Source organism: Ruditapes philippinarum, unplaced genomic scaffold (genome assembly GCF_026571515.1).
Source record: "Ruditapes philippinarum isolate M1 unplaced genomic scaffold, ASM2657151v2 ctg738_1_1_1_1, whole genome shotgun sequence".
Classification (NCBI taxonomy): domain Eukaryota; kingdom Metazoa; phylum Mollusca; class Bivalvia; order Venerida; family Veneridae; genus Ruditapes; species Ruditapes philippinarum.
In genome coordinates this window covers 422,349-441,092 of record NW_026863645.1, presented here as the reverse complement: position 1 = coordinate 441,092, position 18,744 = coordinate 422,349, and the positions used below count along the sequence as shown (strand labels likewise).

Genomic DNA, 18,744 nt, shown 5'->3' with positions numbered 1-18,744 from the left:
CGGATCATTTAAAAAAAATAAGTACAATTTGTGATGATTGAACTTGTTTGTAAGCTTCGAGCATAACTGATTGGTATGCTTTATCAATATTTTAAATGTCATCAACATGTACAATATTCATCGGCAATACACAACTGTATGACGAATATATAATGCAGTTTTGAACAGTATGTAATTATAAAGTTAAAATGTTATATAACACATTATCTAATAATTGATTCATTAAACTGAATCAAAACCGAGGTATATATTATACTAATGGTTTGGATTACTGGTTACTGACCTGTATTTTTGCCTCGTGCATTATAACTTTCTAATATTTTAGAATCAGGCATAAATAACTCGTATATCTTAGTCTTGGGCAAAGACGACTGATTTATTTCAACCTAAGACATATATTTGTTCAAGCCTCAGACATATATGACTGATTTCTTTAGCCTTAGAAATCAATGACTGGTTTATTTAAACCAAAAGTTTACAGGATTTATTTATTTCAGCCTCAGATAAAAATGTATGATTTATTTCTGTCTCGGATATATATGGCGGTTTTATTTTAGCTAAAGAGTTCAATGACTGGTTTATTTTAGCCTCAGACATCAATGACTGGTTTATTTTAGCCTCAGACATATATGACTGGTTTACTTTAGCCTCAGACATACATGACTGGTTTATTTTAGCCTCAGACATAAATGACTGATTTATTTTAGCCTCAGACATACATTACAGATTTATTTTAGCCTCAGACATCAATGGCTGGTTTATTTTAGTCTCAGACATACAAGACTGGTGTGTTTTAGCCTTAGACATAAAGAATTGCTTCATTTTAGCCTCTGACATATATGACTAATTTATTTTAGCCCCAGACATAAAGGACTGCTTTATTTTAGCCTATGACATAAATGACTGATTTATTTTAGCCTCAGACATATATGACTGATTTATTTTAGCATCATACAAAAATGACTGATTTATCTAGACTCAAACATATGTGACTGATCTATTTTAGCCTCAGACATGTATGACTGATTTATTTTAGCCACAGTCTTGAATAGGTGAATCTAGTGTTTATTTTAATGATTTTGATGTAGAAAGTGTAAATAAAAGTTTAAATCATATATACAAAAATAAACAATAAGTATCTTAAAAAGATACTCGGCCGAACTAAAATTGGTTTATTTGCATATCGCATCCTAGGAAACATGGAATTAGAATCATAAGGATTATGACATTGAGCATATTAACGAATTTTACATTTGATTTTTTGAAATATTTAAAACATATGCATATTTTAAGCTCCGAAATGACTTATTTAGTTTAGTCTCAATCATACAAACTGTATTACTTTAGCTTTTATGTACGTGTTTTAGACTCTGTCGTATATTTCTGTTTTAATTAGGTGAGGACATAACAGATTTTTTTTTCAGTCTTAAAACGGCTGTTCGTACTTAACCACTTTCTTACAGTGCAAATTACAATAATGCCAGTGAGGTTAATAGTTTAAACTGATTATAGAACTTTTAATCCTATCAAAATGTTTCATAAACTTTAAATCATATTAAGGAATGTTTCTCATGTTTTAACTCTAAATAGTTTGTCTTATCACGCTTAAATTGGGAATGTTTCGTAATACATGTATGTCCTAATAACTTAAACCAAAGTTAATCATAATAAAGCTGTACTTTTAATTTATAGCTTTAAATGTCTTTAAACATTTTTTTCGTATAATCCTAATCTAATACAGCTGTACTTTTAATGTCTTTGAACATTTTTTTCATATAATCTTAATCTAATGGCCTTTCAGATTATATTATCTAAATTTGGCATGATCTCATAGTTTAAAATTCTGCCAATTATGACAGTATGTTATAGTTAATCCTGTCTGAACATAAATTCTTGACCTTTGAGGTCAGTTTAGGGACAGGTCGGTCTACTCATCTATGCAGTCAGACTAGACTCTAATCTGTTAGTACCTGAATACATGTATTTGTATTTTGATAATAAAATCACTTAAGGTAGTCTTACTGTAATGACTTCCCGCCAAAAAATTCTAACATCGCCCAATATCGTAGCAAATCGGTTATTTCCGAAACGTTATCTTTTCAAAATCTTAGGAATTATATTATTTACAATCACAAATCTTTTATCAACATGTACTAGATTCTAAATTTCGGTTTTAAACGGCTAAGAATAATTGAATACCAGAGATTGTGAAAAAATAACGTTCGTGAAATGACCGATTTATTGCGATACTGGCCGATGTTAGATTTTTTTGCAGGAAAGGATTACATTCAAAGACCGGACTGATTTAAATTCAAAGCAGAGCAAAATATTTACAACAAAATCAGCAGGTTAAATAAGAGCCTTTTTATGTACTATAATATACATTATTTCGGTTTGTTATTTCAAGACACAATATGGCCACCGCTTAGTATAACAATGAGACTTTTAATCAATGATTCCTTTTATCATTCTCGTACCAATTTTTATAGACACGTATATATTCAACAAGTGTATGTTCAATATGTATTTATTAAACATCTATAAATTCAATATGTATAAATTTAACATGTATAAATTCAAAATGTATAAATTCAACATGCATTATTTAACATGCATAATTTCAACATGTATAAATTTGACATGTATAAATTCAACATGTATAAATTTAACATGTATAAATTTAACATGTAAACATGTAAACATTGAACATGTATAAATTTAACATGTTTATACTCACCATATATATATTCAATATGATTTTATTCAACGAGTTCAATAAATTCAGTAATAAATCTACACGAAAATTATATTCTTTTTATCACATATCCAAATTAAAGACTGTTTAAAGTGAAAAAGAATAATTCTTTCATTGACGCGCCTATAGTGTAACGCTAACATTTAAGGTGTCGGAGTTGTGATAATTTTTTGTATATATTCCGTGTATTTACCATTTTTAACTTAATAATTTTGGTACACTATACTTCCGATATTTCTTCTTAAATATTTTATTTTTTTCCTTTTAACTACATACATAAATATGTATACTTAAAATTTAAAACTATATTATGATCTCCATAGTGCTTCAACTTGGCTTGTCCTGATTATATATATATATATATATATATATATATATATATATATATATATATTTATATATATATATATTTATATTATTTTTTTTTTTTTTTTTTTTTTTTTTTTGATTTTACAAGTTTGTATCCTTTGACTATTAAATTTTTTTATTTTTTATTATAAATAACTATTTTTATTCGTTATATTGAAGCTTATTTTATGTATATCATTGTAATTGTACAGTGAAGTCACAAAATAAAAAAGGGACAAGTTAAAATAATGTACAGACACATACAATGTCATTAAGACAATCCTTACACTTTTTAAACGGATTATTAAAATCACCTTTTAATCACAGTTAACAATCTTTCTACTTTAATTGAACAATGGGCGTATTTTTCGCAAGTGATTTTGAATAGCCGCTTTCGCGCGTAACGCGAATAACGACCACTAAATATCGCTTTTGTTTTCGGCAAATCCGTGCGACCAACAAAAACATTTTGGGTTTGTTGTCAAGAGAAGATTTTGTTACATGACAACGTTTCCAAACTTAACACGCCTGCACAAGATAGTTTATTCAGTCGACTATAAAACTCTTCAAAGAGAAGGTGTCTCCACTTCAGTGTTTCAAGTCATTCCACCAAACCTCTCAACATGCGTGAAATTGTCCACATACAGGCTGGTCAGTGCGGTAACCAGATTGGTGCCAAGGTATGTCTTCTTTTTTTTCTTTTATTTTTCTTTTATTTTTTTTTTTTTTTTTTTTTTTTTTTTTTTGTTCTCAATTATTTTTAAATTGTGATCTGTTTTAAATAACAATTCTTTACAATTATCAAAAACGAAAAATGTATCGATGGTAAAATATTACGCATGTTTAATTAATATCAAAATTTGTTATACAAAAATGCACACACCTTATAAGAACCTGTCTAATTTGTGGTAAATTGTATTGGCTAGTTAAAAAAGACTTAAAAGTACATTTACTCCTATAACTGTAATTATCAAAGGACTGGAATGGAACACCTTGTACACATGTATATAGACCCTCCTTTCTAAATTACAATCATAGATTGAAGAGATTTTTTTTAAATCATTGAGGAAAATATCTAATTTTTTTAACTTTAATTTGATAAATGAAATAAAAAGATAGAAAAAAACAACAAAATGTGTCATTAAACGGTCGTGTTACGAATTATCTAAGTTTTTTTGTAAGAAAAAAAATGTGGTCTTTTTATGTAAACGTTACAGGTCAATTTTAAACTAGCAGGGGACATTTCTTATGAGATAAAAACTTTTTTCTTCTCATTTCAATTTTGTGAAAATGATGCACCAGACAATAACTGTTAACTTGATATAAAGTTTAAGATATTTTTAAAATCGTTTGCCATGATAAAAAAAAGTGACATTTAACTTTTGTTACACTCTCTTAGATTGTGTAAATTGCATATAATTATGCTAATATAACTATGCCATTGTTGTCACAAATGTATTATTGGTTGTATATGCTTAAGGATGAATAAATTTTCTGTTCTGTTATCTTCTGATCAAAAGTATTGTAATTGTATTCAAAAAATACCTGGAGCGCTCTTGATTCAATCTATTAAACATTTACTTAACTCTATTGTTCAATTTAAAAAATGGGCAAACTTTGATCTAGTCAATATTACTGTCGCAAAAATTTCATCCACTGTCATTATTTTGTAATTTAGAACAAATCTATTTTAAGTGTCTCCGTAATACTACCGTTGCCGTTTTGTCAACGTTTGAATTTCTTTTATGAAATTGATTGATTTTGAAATAAAGCTTATCAAATAATTGTTAAACTGTCATTTGTTTCACCTTACTTTATTTTCTTTTTGATTTTACGCCAACAAGTATGATATATTGGTAGTGATAGGTAGTATAAAGTTACATGACTTTAACGTTTGATTAACAATTATCAGAACGCGAAATTATCGACTATTGTCTTTTTCCGCTTGTACACAATGTTGGAATAAATTAAATACCCACAGCGAGCTGTGAGATATCTTAAAATAGAAAGAGAAAAAAAAAATGAAACGTTTTAACAATAGAAGATTATGAAAAACAGTTGGCAATGTTTTAAGTAACTAATATATTTATACATTTGGTTGATATAATACATTATCGTTGAAATAGAGTTAACACATGAACAACCTAGGGTCAACTGAAATACCTTAGCTATGAGAACAATACTATTTTATTATTTATCTCCTGCTGCTTTAAACAATTCTGATTTTGCTGAAAGATATTATTAAGAGACTATGATCAATAACAGAACAAATCGTGACCGTGTCGGGTTCAAGTCACAATACTGCATAAATTCTGTTCTAAATTAGCTTTCTTTGTTTTTCCAGTTCTGGGAAGTCATCTCCGACGAGCACGGTATTGACCCCACTGGTACCTACCACGGAGACTCTGACCTCCAACTCGAGAGAATCAACGTTTACTACAATGAAGCCACCGGTGGCAAATATGTACCACGTGCAATCCTTGTCGATCTTGAGCCAGGTACCATGGACTCCGTCCGATCTGGCCCATTCGGACAGATCTTCCGACCAGACAACTTTGTGTTCGGACAGAGCGGAGCCGGTAACAACTGGGCCAAGGGTCACTACACAGAGGGAGCTGAACTCGTCGACTCCGTCCTTGACGTAGTCAGGAAAGAGGCTGAGAGCTGCGACTGCCTTCAGGGATTCCAACTTACACACTCCCTTGGTGGTGGTACCGGGTCTGGTATGGGAACACTCCTCATCAGCAAGATCCGTGAAGAATACCCCGACAGAATCATGAACACCTTCTCCGTCGTACCATCACCAAAGGTAATTTAACTATTATATTCAACTTATTGTAACGATAAACATATTCCCCGTTCTTTTTCGTCCACTTGGAGGGCGAACGTAACTAGACTGAAAAAAAACATGTCATTTAAAAATTCATTTTATTAAAATCCAAATATTCTTATATGCGTCTCTTGCAAGAATACAAAAATGTATATATAATTATATATGTCAACAATATTTTGTCACATAATATTACTTTTCGTTTGTTACATCTATTAAAGGCCATTATCTATCACTAAAATTTCAATTTTGATATTTCAGGTATCTGACACCGTTGTTGAGCCATACAACGCCACACTCTCAGTCCATCAGCTCGTTGAGAACACCGACGAGACTTACTGCATTGACAACGAGGCCTTGTACGATATCTGCTTCAGAACCTTGAAACTCACCACCCCAACATACGGTGACTTGAACCATCTCGTCTCTGCGACCATGTCTGGAGTCACAACTTGCCTCAGATTCCCAGGTCAGTTGAACGCCGATCTCCGTAAATTGGCCGTCAACATGGTCCCCTTCCCACGTCTCCACTTCTTCATGCCCGGATTCGCTCCACTTACCTCACGTGGTAGCCAGCAATACAGAGCTCTTACCGTCCCTGAGCTCACCCAACAGATGTTCGATGCCAAGAACATGATGGCTGCCTGCGACCCACGTCACGGCAGATACCTTACGGTCGCCGCTATGTTCCGTGGACGAATGTCCATGAAGGAGGTCGACGAACAGATGTTGAACGTCCAGAACAAGAACAGCAGCTACTTCGTTGAATGGATCCCAAACAACGTCAAGACAGCTGTCTGCGACATCCCACCACGTGGTCTTAAGATGTCAGCCACCTTTGTCGGAAACAGCACAGCCATCCAGGAACTCTTCAAGCGTATCTCTGAACAGTTCACCGCTATGTTCCGTCGTAAGGCTTTCTTGCATTGGTACACTGGTGAGGGTATGGACGAGATGGAATTCACTGAAGCCGAATCAAACATGAACGATTTGGTCTCTGAATACCAACAGTACCAGGACGCCACCGCCGAGGAGGAGGGAGAATTCGATGAGGAAGAAGAAGAGGCTTAAACACTTTCAATAATAAAAAAAGACAATTTCTAAATACATCTGCCATATTTGTCACTACGCATAGCGAAATCATTACGTCAGCTGTATAATTTACTTTAAGAAGACAAATTATTCGACAAATTCAATTACATAATAAAACAATTAACAATTAAAGTGTATTTAAGAAATAACTGTTATTGCACGGAAAAATTACATTTTTCAGCAAATATTTATACATTATTACATTTATTTTGCTTTTCAAATGATGACCTGTTTAAGCTACCGGTATTATCATAAAGAAGTAAACATTAAAATATTACATTCATTTATTTATTTGTTTATTTATTTCGGTTGGGATTTACGTCGCACAAACACTATTAATGTGATATGGCGACTTTCCTGCTTTACTGGTTAAGGAAGATCTCAGGTGCCACTCAGTGACACGAACCGTCACCTGAGTAAAGAACTGACCTTTCGAAAGCTAGCTGGATAGCTTCCTTGCATTAAATTTTTTAAAGTACCTGTGAAGGTTTGAACCACAGCGGTTTGAGGCATATGGTTTTAAGTCTTATACCTTGGCCTCCGTTTCTCCGTCCGCAACATGTTCGTGACTTAACCAGTTGGGCCACATATGCCCCTTAATCAATCATCACTACAACAACGTTGCATCAAAGAGACGGGACATAATGTAACCAACGAAATAAAATCAATGGCTATTTCTTTAACTAAATGATCATGTCAAGCGGTATGTTTTTATATCACAGACGGTCAAATATATTTACAAAAATGAAGACCAGTGACAAAGTTAATGAAGCTAAATAATGGGTTTGGCTTTAAAGTCACACAGAACATGTAAATGTAAGCTTACAGAGAGAAGGTGATATGGTCTAGTCGTAAAGATGTCTTAAATACAAGGATCACGAGTCAGTCCCTCACTACTCTTAACAAAAACAAGAGCTTGTCACAGATAATTGTAGCAGTGCCCCGCCCGTATGATGCCGTCTGATTTATTATATTCAACCTATATATATATTGATAAGATAAAAGAATTGTCTCACATAAAATGGCATGCACAGTGTTGTCCACATAACAAGTATCATTAACCTAGCTGCTTTACCTTTTGAGTTGTGTGAAGATCCAGATTTCTTTGGACTGACAAACAGACATATGAAGATGGCATGCATAATCTCCATATGGCACTCAGTCAAATTTTGTAATCTTTAGTTAACTCGGGTTAAAAAGGGACACAACTTAGAGAATAATACCCCTTGTCTTACAAATGTATGCTCACATGATAGCAAGTCCTCCAATTTTATGTTGATACGTTCTAAAATATTTGAATAATTGGCTTCATTAAATTCTTTGCACGACAATGCAGTGATCACAATAGCTCGGCTTTTTTCGAAATCAGATAAAAAAAAACGCCCAAATGTATATCCGGTGGCAATTTCAAATAAATGATAATCACATTTAAATGGGCGAGGGTAAATAACCATAACCACACACATACTTGTCAGCTTTAGTGAAAGAGGAACTCTATGCTAGGTTCCATCTTTTTTCTTCTGCAGCTTTTTTGAAATGACTGCAAATAAAGTGATTTAGTATGAATGGGAATGGGAGTTAAAATACTACTTCGTTTACATTTTGCTACTTCAATGAGCCGCGTCATGACAAAACCAACATAATGGGTTTGCGACCAGAATGGATCCAGACCAGCCTGCGCATCCGCGTAGTCTGATCAGGATCCATGCTGTTCGCTTACAACTCTATTACAAGTAGAGGAACTGATAGCGAACAGCATGGATCCTGATCAGACTGTGCAGATGCGCAGACTGGTCTGGAACCATGCTGGTCGCAACGCCCAATGTTGGTTTTGTCATGACGCGGCTCAAATAATATCACGTGATAAGCATCGAACATGCCAAAAAACAATAATCTTATAAAACTTGTTAATATTCTTTCTAATTCACCACTTACTAGCAGTATTGTTTGGTATGGTTTCACGGCGCACTAACACAATTTAGGTCATATGGTGCCTAGATAGGAAAGGTGGTTTGGCTAACCTCGAGAGTTACAAACTTAAAGCAACACTTGGGGGTTAAAACCTCTTCACTTTTAGAAGCTTAGAGAGGAACAGACTCCAATTATTCAACCCCTTTAAGTCGCCTCTTACAAAAACGCAGGGATAAAAAAAACTGGCTGCAATTTCGATGCCTCAACCTTTAAAGGCAAACTTTCAGTCACAAGGGGTGCAGAGGCATTGAGTTGATAGATGAACAACAAATGACAATTACATTTGAACATGCAAAAAATTTATTTGTACTAATAATATACCAGCAAGTATATACATGTCTTGATAATTCATTTGTAAACAAGTGCCATCAATCTGCAACCATACATTTTTTCATAACTTCTCAAATAATGATCACTTAATGTTTGCATTTAAATTTAATTTGCAAACATTTACTTAATCATACATAGAAATTGTAAATAAAGCAACAAAAAAAATTCAAAACAAAACGAGTATCATGCTGAAATGTAACCAAAGTAAAAGTTAGTACACACCAATTAAAATATTGACTGGAGTAACTCCCCATTTCATTCCCATAACACCAAATATGGTATCTAAAATCGCATGCCATAATCTGGTAACAGTAAATGGGCTTAAAAAATCCTGCAACTAGAAATGTGTCATCATGCCACGGATGCCCCCGCATGCAGCCAAAATTTCAGATGGTGCATTAATTATTTTTTTCATTTTAAGTTCAAAGCGCTTAAAACTTTTCAATGTTAACACAAACCATTTCCATACAATGTTCAAGGCACTGAAATTATTCAGTCTTAACCTTTTAGAAATAGCATATTGCATATTTGTAGCCAAAATAATGGCTAAAAGAATGAGTGCTGAAACTGAAAGTTCAAAATTTTTCCAACATTCAGGAAAGATAAGTTTGTCTAAAATCATTGAACCATGACCAAATTCAAACTTAAACTGCTTATTCCTAAGATGTATCTATATTATTTTCAAAGTGAAAAAGACATAACTCTGCCAAAAAATCATCAAACCATGACCAAATTCCAACTTGACCTGCCCATTCCTTTGACATATCCATATGTCAAATTAAAGTTGAATATGTAACACTGTTGGGTAGATAATGAACAGAAACTGTAAATTTCATATTATTTTCAAAGTGAAAGGGGCTTTATCATTGAACCATGACCAAATTTGAACTTGGCCTGGGCATTCCAAAAACATATCCATATGTCAAATTTGAGTTGAATGTGTTGTACCGGTGGGGAGATAATAAACAGAAACTGAAAATTTCATATTACTTTCAAAGTGAAAGGGGCATAACTCTGCCAAAAATCATCCAACCATGACCAAATTTGAACTTGGCCTGGGCATTCCAAAAACATATCCATATGTCAAATTTGAGTTGAATGTGTTGTACCGGTGGGGAGATAATAAACAGAAACTGAAAATTTCATATTATTTTCAAAGTAAAAGGGGCATAACTCTGCCAAAAATCATCGAACCATGACCAAATTCGAACTTGACCTGTATTTTCTCATGACATATCCATATGTCAAGTTTGAGTTGAATGTGTTGTACCGTTGGGGAGATAATGAACGGAAACTGAAAATTTCATATTATTTTCAAAGTAAAAGGGGCATAACTCTGCCAAAAATCATCGAACCATAACCAAATTCGAACTTGACCTGTATTTTCTCATGACATATCCATATGTCAAGTTTGAGTTGAATGTGTTGTACCGTTGGGGAGATAATGAACGGAAACTGAAATTTCATATTATTTTCAAAGTAAAAGGGGCATAACTCTGCCAAAAATCATCGAACCATGACCAAATTCGAACTTGACCTGTATTTTCTCATGACATATCCATATGTCAAATTTGAGTTGAATGTGTCCAACCGTTCTTAAGATAATGAACGGAAACTGATGATGACGGAATGACAGAATGACGGAAGGATGGAAGGACGGAATGACGGAACAGGGTAACACTATATGCCCCGGCCATTACATGGCGGGGGCATAAAAAAAGAAACAACTTTATGAAGTAATTTGTCTTCATGCTAACAAAGTGCAGTTATTTAATTGGCTAAACATTTAAGTTTTGTTCTAGAGCAACTGAATCACTTAACCAGTAATTTTGTTACTACACACAATGAATTTATCCTTCAACAAAACTTGAAGTATTATGATGGTTCTATTTAATTTCATGTGACTCGTTTACAAATAAACTAAAAAGATTTGGATAACAATTACTTTGTGTATGGTATATATAATATAAGAAGGTTTAAGAATTTATCATTAATTAAAAATATCCAGTAACAATAGATTTAAAAGACTATATTAGTCAAAGTCTTATGTGTAAAATTACAATGAACAACAATATTTTACACCCATAATACAGCATTTGTAATCAACAATAATTCAAAAGAATTAATTAAAATACATACTTATTAATTGTCCACAAAGAATACCATCTATGTAAGCAAACAATTAATTATACAGGGAAAATATTAAGGATAGCATTTTCTGAAGAAAAAAATCCAGTATTATAATAATTATATGATGTAGGAGTTAAATTGAAGGTTTAAATTCTCGAATAATCGACTTAAGCAAACTTAAGTAAAGACCTTATTGACATAATAATGAGTTATGACCCTTATATGTAAGGTGGGGAAAAACGGTCAAGGAAAATGGTTTGGAATAAATTCTTGAAAATAAAATCAATTTGATATGAGCCAAGACCTCATTGACTTAAATATTTGTTCAAATTTTGAGAAAATTTCAAATATTTCATACTAATACACATTTCAATTCCTGTTTAAGATAAAGGTTGTGAAAATCTAATACACTTAATGTTTTCAGGACTAAAAATTGCACCATTTTTTCAATGAATTCTCTTGCATTATTTGCTGTTTCTTTTAACTGGGAACAACACAAATTGTAGAACTAGACTGGTAAAGTGTAAAATTACATACATAATTGGACAAGATATAAAAACCTGCTGCTATTTTCAATAGCTGAACACATTTTGGCAACATTTAATAAAAACATACACAACACATACATGTATACAATTTATATATCCTAAACTATCATTTAAGTATGTATAAAACTAATCATAGACACCGTTTTAAAGCTTGTACACCTGTAATGATATACCTGTAGTTTTAAACTATAGAACGTTAAATATCTTAAATGTAGATTTAACTCATTAAAATGTTGGCAGCACTGGAGCTTCCTCTAGATGCTTGCAGAAATCAAGACCACAAAGTAGAAAAAAATTTTCTTTTTCAACAAACTTTACAGTTTATATTCATTATTATATATAAAATGAAATGACTTAGATTTCTTAAAGTACATTTCGGTGGGCAAAAAGACGAGATTTTAGCATTATACCATTCAAGCGTCTTGTCCGGTATATACCAGAATACGGTATTTAATGTGGTGCACCAAAACTTTTTTTTAGTCTCACTCGTTCCCATTTCAATCTGGACAGAACAAGTCATAATTTTCAGAAAAATTTCATGATAATTACAGACTGAAAATTGAACAGTGCAAAGTTCCAGACCATGATCAGATGGCACTCATGAACTTAAATTGTCTGCAATAGACAAACAAAACAAATTCTGTACCTAAGAAATTGTTGTTTATCTCGGACAAAAAACTTATCAGATGACAAAAATCATATTCTATGATTTAAGTCAGCTTCAAAGTTAAAGCCGCATGCCTCCAGATGAGCTAAAATATTTCAAGAAAAATCAAACTTAGGAAAAATGTACGAAGATTTTAAGAAAGGTAAAAAGATTCATAATTTACATATTATGTGCGATTAATGACTGATTTTGCAGTATTTATCACTATATTTACACTATGTGACTAATGCAGTAAACTAAAGAATATTTTTGCATTTTTATGACCTCATTTGAATTACTTACATAGAATGTAAGTGCCATTTGCAATGTGTCATTTACTATCTTAGCTTCACAATATTTTACTTTTAAATACATTTTTAAAATTTTCATGAAAATTAGTATGAATCTGAAGGCATGTAGCTTTAACATACATGTGTAAACATACATGTACACTAAAAATCTTTGTATGTAACAAATAAGCACTGTATAATTATTTGATGTAAATGTTTATATTATTCCAGATAAACTCATGGTCTGATAGGGCTTCTGTCTGTCCGAGGTTTCTTGGAGACTGGGGAACCAATATGAGTCTGAAATAGTCAATAAAGTGCTCGTGTTAATAATAATAATAATAATAATAATAATAATAATATAGACTTTATTTAACAAAGAAAACATTCGGACAGCATATCAATCTTCCATAAGGAGCTCAACAAGGAACAATATAAATTTAACATATTCAAACTATTAAATCATTTTCGTACTTAACTAGTGAGATAAAGAAATTAGTGAAATAAAGAAATGTTAAGACCTTGAAGGTCATACAACATGGCTTAATTAAAAATAGTACAGGCTCTGTTTCAATTATTGTGTTCAATGACAGCAGTGGACAAGATTCTACCTATTCTTCTTAGTAATTACCAGCTTCAGATTAATTTTTCATTAAAATATGAAAAAAGTAAAATTAATATCTTTTTTTTATACTTTAAAACTCACAAAAAAATTTACAATATAAAAGAAACAATAAAGGACATTTGCAATTAAGTTTTATTCAAAAAAGAATAAATTTAATAATAATTTATATTGGAAGATCACATGCAAATGCTAGACATCTAATTAGTAACCTTTTAAAAGTATGAATAAAACTGAATTATTTCATTGAAAAAACATTACAAAAACAAGTAAACTTACTTTTTGCCATTTTTCCATGAGTTTCTCGTGCTCTGACATGTAGAAACTGAATACCTCGTCACAATCTTTACGCACGAGACTTTGTTCCGGATTATATAGGTAACAATTATCTTTCACTAACATCATGTCGCTATGGAAATCTTCAAACTCATCGTATCTACACGACTGTAATAATATATCATATACATGTATAAGAAGTTATACAACATATTTACATAATAAGCAAATAACAAATGACAGGAAATTGTAAGGTACATTGATGAATTAAGAAAGAATGACCACACCATCTTCAGTGTGACTAAAAACTTAAAAGTGTGGCTAAGTGGTTCACACATCAAACTAGAAATCTAATGATTGTTAATCACATGGGTTCAAACCCCCCATCAGGGGCAAGCCATAGTTTTCATGATCAGGTAACTTTACACTCATGTTTTGAGTTCAATGACCTTAACCATTTCCGCCATTGACACCCCTTAATCACTTCTCAGTCAGTAGATTAAACTCCAATTACCACAAGCAGATTTTTTTTTTTCTATTATTTTACACTATAATCAAAAAACTTTTGTAAAGTAACCAATGCATACACTTACTTCAAGTTTTTTCTTGATAGTTCCAAAGTCCATGGGATTTTCTACAATAGTGTAGTAATCTGGGGCATCAGCTGGATCCACTATAAAACATGTCAAAATTTATCTTTCAGTCAATTACAGCATGAAATCTGATAAGATAAATAACTTGGGGAACAAATGTTACCCAGGAAAATAACAAAAGTTGTAAAACAAACATTGCAAATGCCAACCCTTACATATATTCCGCATGCTTGATTGTTAAACAGAAGCCATGAAAAAAATTCAAGAAATGCAGAAGGTTGTAAAAACACTCAAGTCCTTGACAGTGTCTGTGATCTAAATTAATTAACCCATTACTTCATTAGCATTTTGTGAAAAATGGCTGTTTTCATTGAAAAGTCTCCCGTTACCAGTTCAAATTGCTATAAAACTATAAACACTGCTTCAATACTAATCAAACTTGGCACAAATGATGACTGGACCATTGCCTTTGTAACAAAAATGCCAGTCTTAAATTTACTGTTACCATGGCAATGAGGGGACAATTCAAATTTGCTGAAAATCACTATTTTGCGTTGATTTTTTCCATCCAAATTGATTTTAAAGTGCTGCAACTTCTAAATGGATTGAAAGAGAGTCAAAGGCTTTTCAGAGATGTTTACATTTTACTTTATGATTGACCTTGGGAAATTTTTTAGCCTCTCACAAGTCCAAAATTTTCTTGGCAATGAGGGGGGCTGCTTCTCCCTTTCAAATCCCCAAACAGAAGGGGGATATCTCTGATGTATCTTTTGGATAGAGGGCAGCGTCGAAAAAGTGATCACTTTTTTAAACAACTTTTCTCAAACAAAAACAAGTGTTGGGGGCATAAATAAGGCATTTTTTCACCATTTGAGACAACAACAAAAAACGGGGATGAAAAAGACGTGTTAAGACATGTATATCTGGTAATGGGTAAAGTATTAAGTTTCAAAATCATAGTGTATAAAGTTAAAACATCTTCACTGTGGGTACTCAAAAGATGTTCATTTAACATTTTTGAAAAAGACTACAATTTTATCCTACATCACTGTAATATAAATGGCTGAACGAACTTTATTTACTTTTCAAAACCAGTCTTACCTGGTTGAGTGAACCATGTAGCTGCATTTAAATCATTTTTATCTCTGTTCAAACCTCGATACTTGGATACTTTATTCAATACCCTGAAAAACAAAATTAAATTGCATACATTAAAACAACATATTGCTTATCAGTTATCACATACAATAACTGTATACTATAATATAAAATATATAATATTTAAAAGCATGTCACATGAAAAAACACTACAGTTTAGACTGACTGGTTAAGGTTTGCGTATTATAGCTAGGTTTCAGGGTTGTGACCAATCAATGCACCCAACATGTGTGATTATAATAGCTATTTCATACGGTCAAAATTAGCTACTATCTTTAGTAATGGCAATAACAAGAGATAAACAACTACAACAAACTGGTTACAAAAGTTATCGATTATCAACTTTACCACTCCATATTTTAATACACTAAACAAAAGGACAGTTTCTAGCTATGGCCACACTTCAGTGCATGTCCTTATCTTGTCAAATTACACAATTAGATCTGACTTCAGGTAGATTTATCCTGAAGTGAAATATATGTCATACTTTTTCATAAAAATTTTTGGGCAACCAAAATTTTGCTCTTCCGTTCAATCAGTCAAGTGAAAAGATCATGCCCAACTCCACCCTAAATGTAGTCCCTGCAGTGCTTGACAGTAAAATAAAAGCATTGATAATTAAGAAATTTCTTTCAAAATCTGTGTTACAGTAATGGATCTAACCTCCTATTATGCTCCAAAATAAGTGTTCAACCCATTCTCTTCAGTGGTTTTGGAGATATCAACTTGCACACAAAAACTTAACCGATGTGTGACAGAGACTGTGACACAAATACCCTGGTGGGTACAACAGCTCTCTCTATTAGTTATAAGTTATTTTTTCACAGGTGAGTGGGAGTACTGCTTTACACAATCAACACTTGTGATAATACCAATCAGAATAGCACACCTATGTAATATTCCTTATTTATCTTTAAATCCATCACTTACCCTAGAGCTGCTCTCACCCAACCCCCTGGGGCACCACTTCCAGCAGGGGGTGAGCTAGCTATTTCTTCCCCTGATAATACTTTTCTTTTCCGTCTACCAGGTAAAGCACTGGCATCTAATGATTGAAATCCCTCTATTTGAGTGTCAGTAGTCTGAGTTTACCAGTTTAAAAAAAATCAACAAAAACTTGTACCCCATCCTTTGTAAAAAAAAATTTTTTTTTAATAATAACAAGAAATTTTAAAAAACAAGTATGAAAACCCCTTTTGCACTGGCCCCCAATAAATCAAACACTAAAATCCAAATTATCCCTGATCACCCCTTGATTTTAAAAAATTTTTTTTTTCAAACTTTTAAAAAGGGTTCATTTTCACCAGGGGAATAGTTTTTTCAGGGGCTATTTTCCCATTAATCTAAAACCAACAAAAGTTACAAAGCCCCGCCTTTATCAGAGAGTTGTTTGCCCTCAAAAACCCTCCATTTTCATAAAATGCCCGTGCCCAAAACCCGCGGGGCCTACCGTTACATTGGAACAAGTTTTGAACTTACGCCACTTTTTATATATATAAAAAAAACAAAAATTTTTAAAATAAATAATTTAATAAAACAAAAAGGGTTTTTAAAAAAGGTTTTTTTAAATTTTATCCATGACAAATTTTAGGGGCCCCTGCACGGTGATTTACAATTTTTTTCGAAACAGCAAAAAAAAAGTGAAAAATTTAATTCCCACTTTAATACCTAAATGGGGTTTTTGTTTTTTTTACTTTTCACACGGGGCAATAATTAAAGAAATGAACCTTTTCCTAACAGGGACAAAAAAAAATGCTTGAAAGGGATTTTTTCGGGGGGCCAAATAACTCTATAATACATGAACCACTTATTTAAAGAATCAAAATTACTGGCTCAATGATTTTTCCCATGTAGGAAAGGGTTTAAAATTTTAAAATTTTTTTCCAATTTGGCAGGTTTTTTCATAATTAAAAAAAATCTTTCTATTAAAATTGAAAAATTAAAAATTTGGGTTGTATTTTCAGCTTGAAACATTCCCCTAAACATTCCCTAAATCGATTATTTTCATTGGCACATATATTGTCTCAGATGAAAATGAAAACCCTGAGATTCACATACAAAAATAATTGTAAAGACTGACAGAAGTGTATACAAAATCAAATCAAAGGTCAGAGGTCTTTAGATAATTTCTTTGTTGTAATATAGGTTTATTCTTTTGAAGTTGAAATTGTTAGATGGACCCTACGAAGTGGACCCTATGAAGATCATAATGGGCAATTGACAACTCTTTCATTCTAAAGCAATGTCTTGCAAGTACATGACTTTTAAAGTTTATGACACGAAGTCAATAAACGTTCATCATTTCATCTATTACCCTAAAACCAGTTTGGCTGCCAGTTTGGTTAGTTGCTAAAAGACACACAAACATTCACCAGTCCTACCTGTATTCGATCCAATTCAATTCTTTATTCAGCAATTACACATCGTTGGATTTATCATAATGTATTATTATATTATTATCATTATGTATTATTACACTATAACCATAGGTATGAAATGACCATCACATGGAATATTCCCTGAACAATCAAACTTGTTATATACAACAAACAATTGAATCAGGATTACAATTATCACAATTCATGACAATTTACAACAAATCCATACAATAATAACATGCACAATTATAATATAAAATCATAAGTTATTAGCATCATGTGAAGGTGTTTCATAATCATAACTTAGAGAATCATTTTTTACCTATAACGTGTTCTTGTATCTCAAAACGTTTTAACAGTTTGTTCACCAGTGACGTCTGTAAACAATTATTTTGATGATAACTGACCCTTTGTTGCCCAGTAATAAATAAATAACATTTTATTCATGTATGTAATTACACAATTAGTCTTCCTTTCAGTATGGTTTTCAACATTCTTTTACAAACCTGATCACATCATTATTTATTTGCACATCTTTGAGTAGAGAGAATGGCAACACACTATTAAGATGACGTACAACGCCTTTTTTTTTTTCAAGCAAATAACGTGTTTAATCGGTCATATAAAATCATGACTACTGTACTTTATGAATCATATATAATAATTCATACCACCACGGAGTTTGTTATTGAAAAAACATATGGGAACAGAAATAAAGAGATGGACAGGAAAATCAGAGAATATTTAAAATATCAAGAAAATTAATATGAACAGTGA

The 18,744-nt window shown here is 32.1% G+C and overlaps 2 protein-coding genes across 2 annotated transcripts in view; one reads left to right on the top strand and one right to left on the bottom strand.

The window, feature by feature from the left end:
* Positions 1-3,623: 3,623 nt before the first annotated feature.
* On the top strand, positions 3,624-7,308 carry LOC132722809 (tubulin beta chain-like). Its single transcript, XM_060707381.1, has 3 exons — positions 3,624-3,783; positions 5,448-5,912; positions 6,195-7,308. The coding sequence occupies exons 1-3, from the start codon at positions 3,727-3,729 to the stop codon at positions 7,002-7,004; spliced, it is 1,332 nt and encodes a 443-aa protein (XP_060563364.1). The 5' UTR covers positions 3,624-3,726; the 3' UTR covers positions 7,005-7,308.
* Positions 7,309-10,243: 2,935 nt separating this feature from the next.
* The window catches only part of LOC132722794 (BRCA2-interacting transcriptional repressor EMSY-like), a 30,336-nt gene continuing 21,835 nt past the window's right edge, over positions 10,244-18,744 (bottom strand). The window contains exons 17-21 of the mRNA XM_060707356.1: positions 16,520-16,671; positions 15,533-15,615; positions 14,432-14,511; positions 13,842-14,006; positions 10,244-13,240 (exon numbers count right to left, since the gene is read on the bottom strand). Coding sequence (XP_060563339.1) covers positions 13,178-13,240; positions 13,842-14,006; positions 14,432-14,511; positions 15,533-15,615; positions 16,520-16,671 — 543 coding nt within the window. The 3' untranslated portion in view covers positions 10,244-13,177. The remainder of the gene's footprint in view (positions 13,241-13,841; positions 14,007-14,431; positions 14,512-15,532; positions 15,616-16,519; positions 16,672-18,744) is intronic.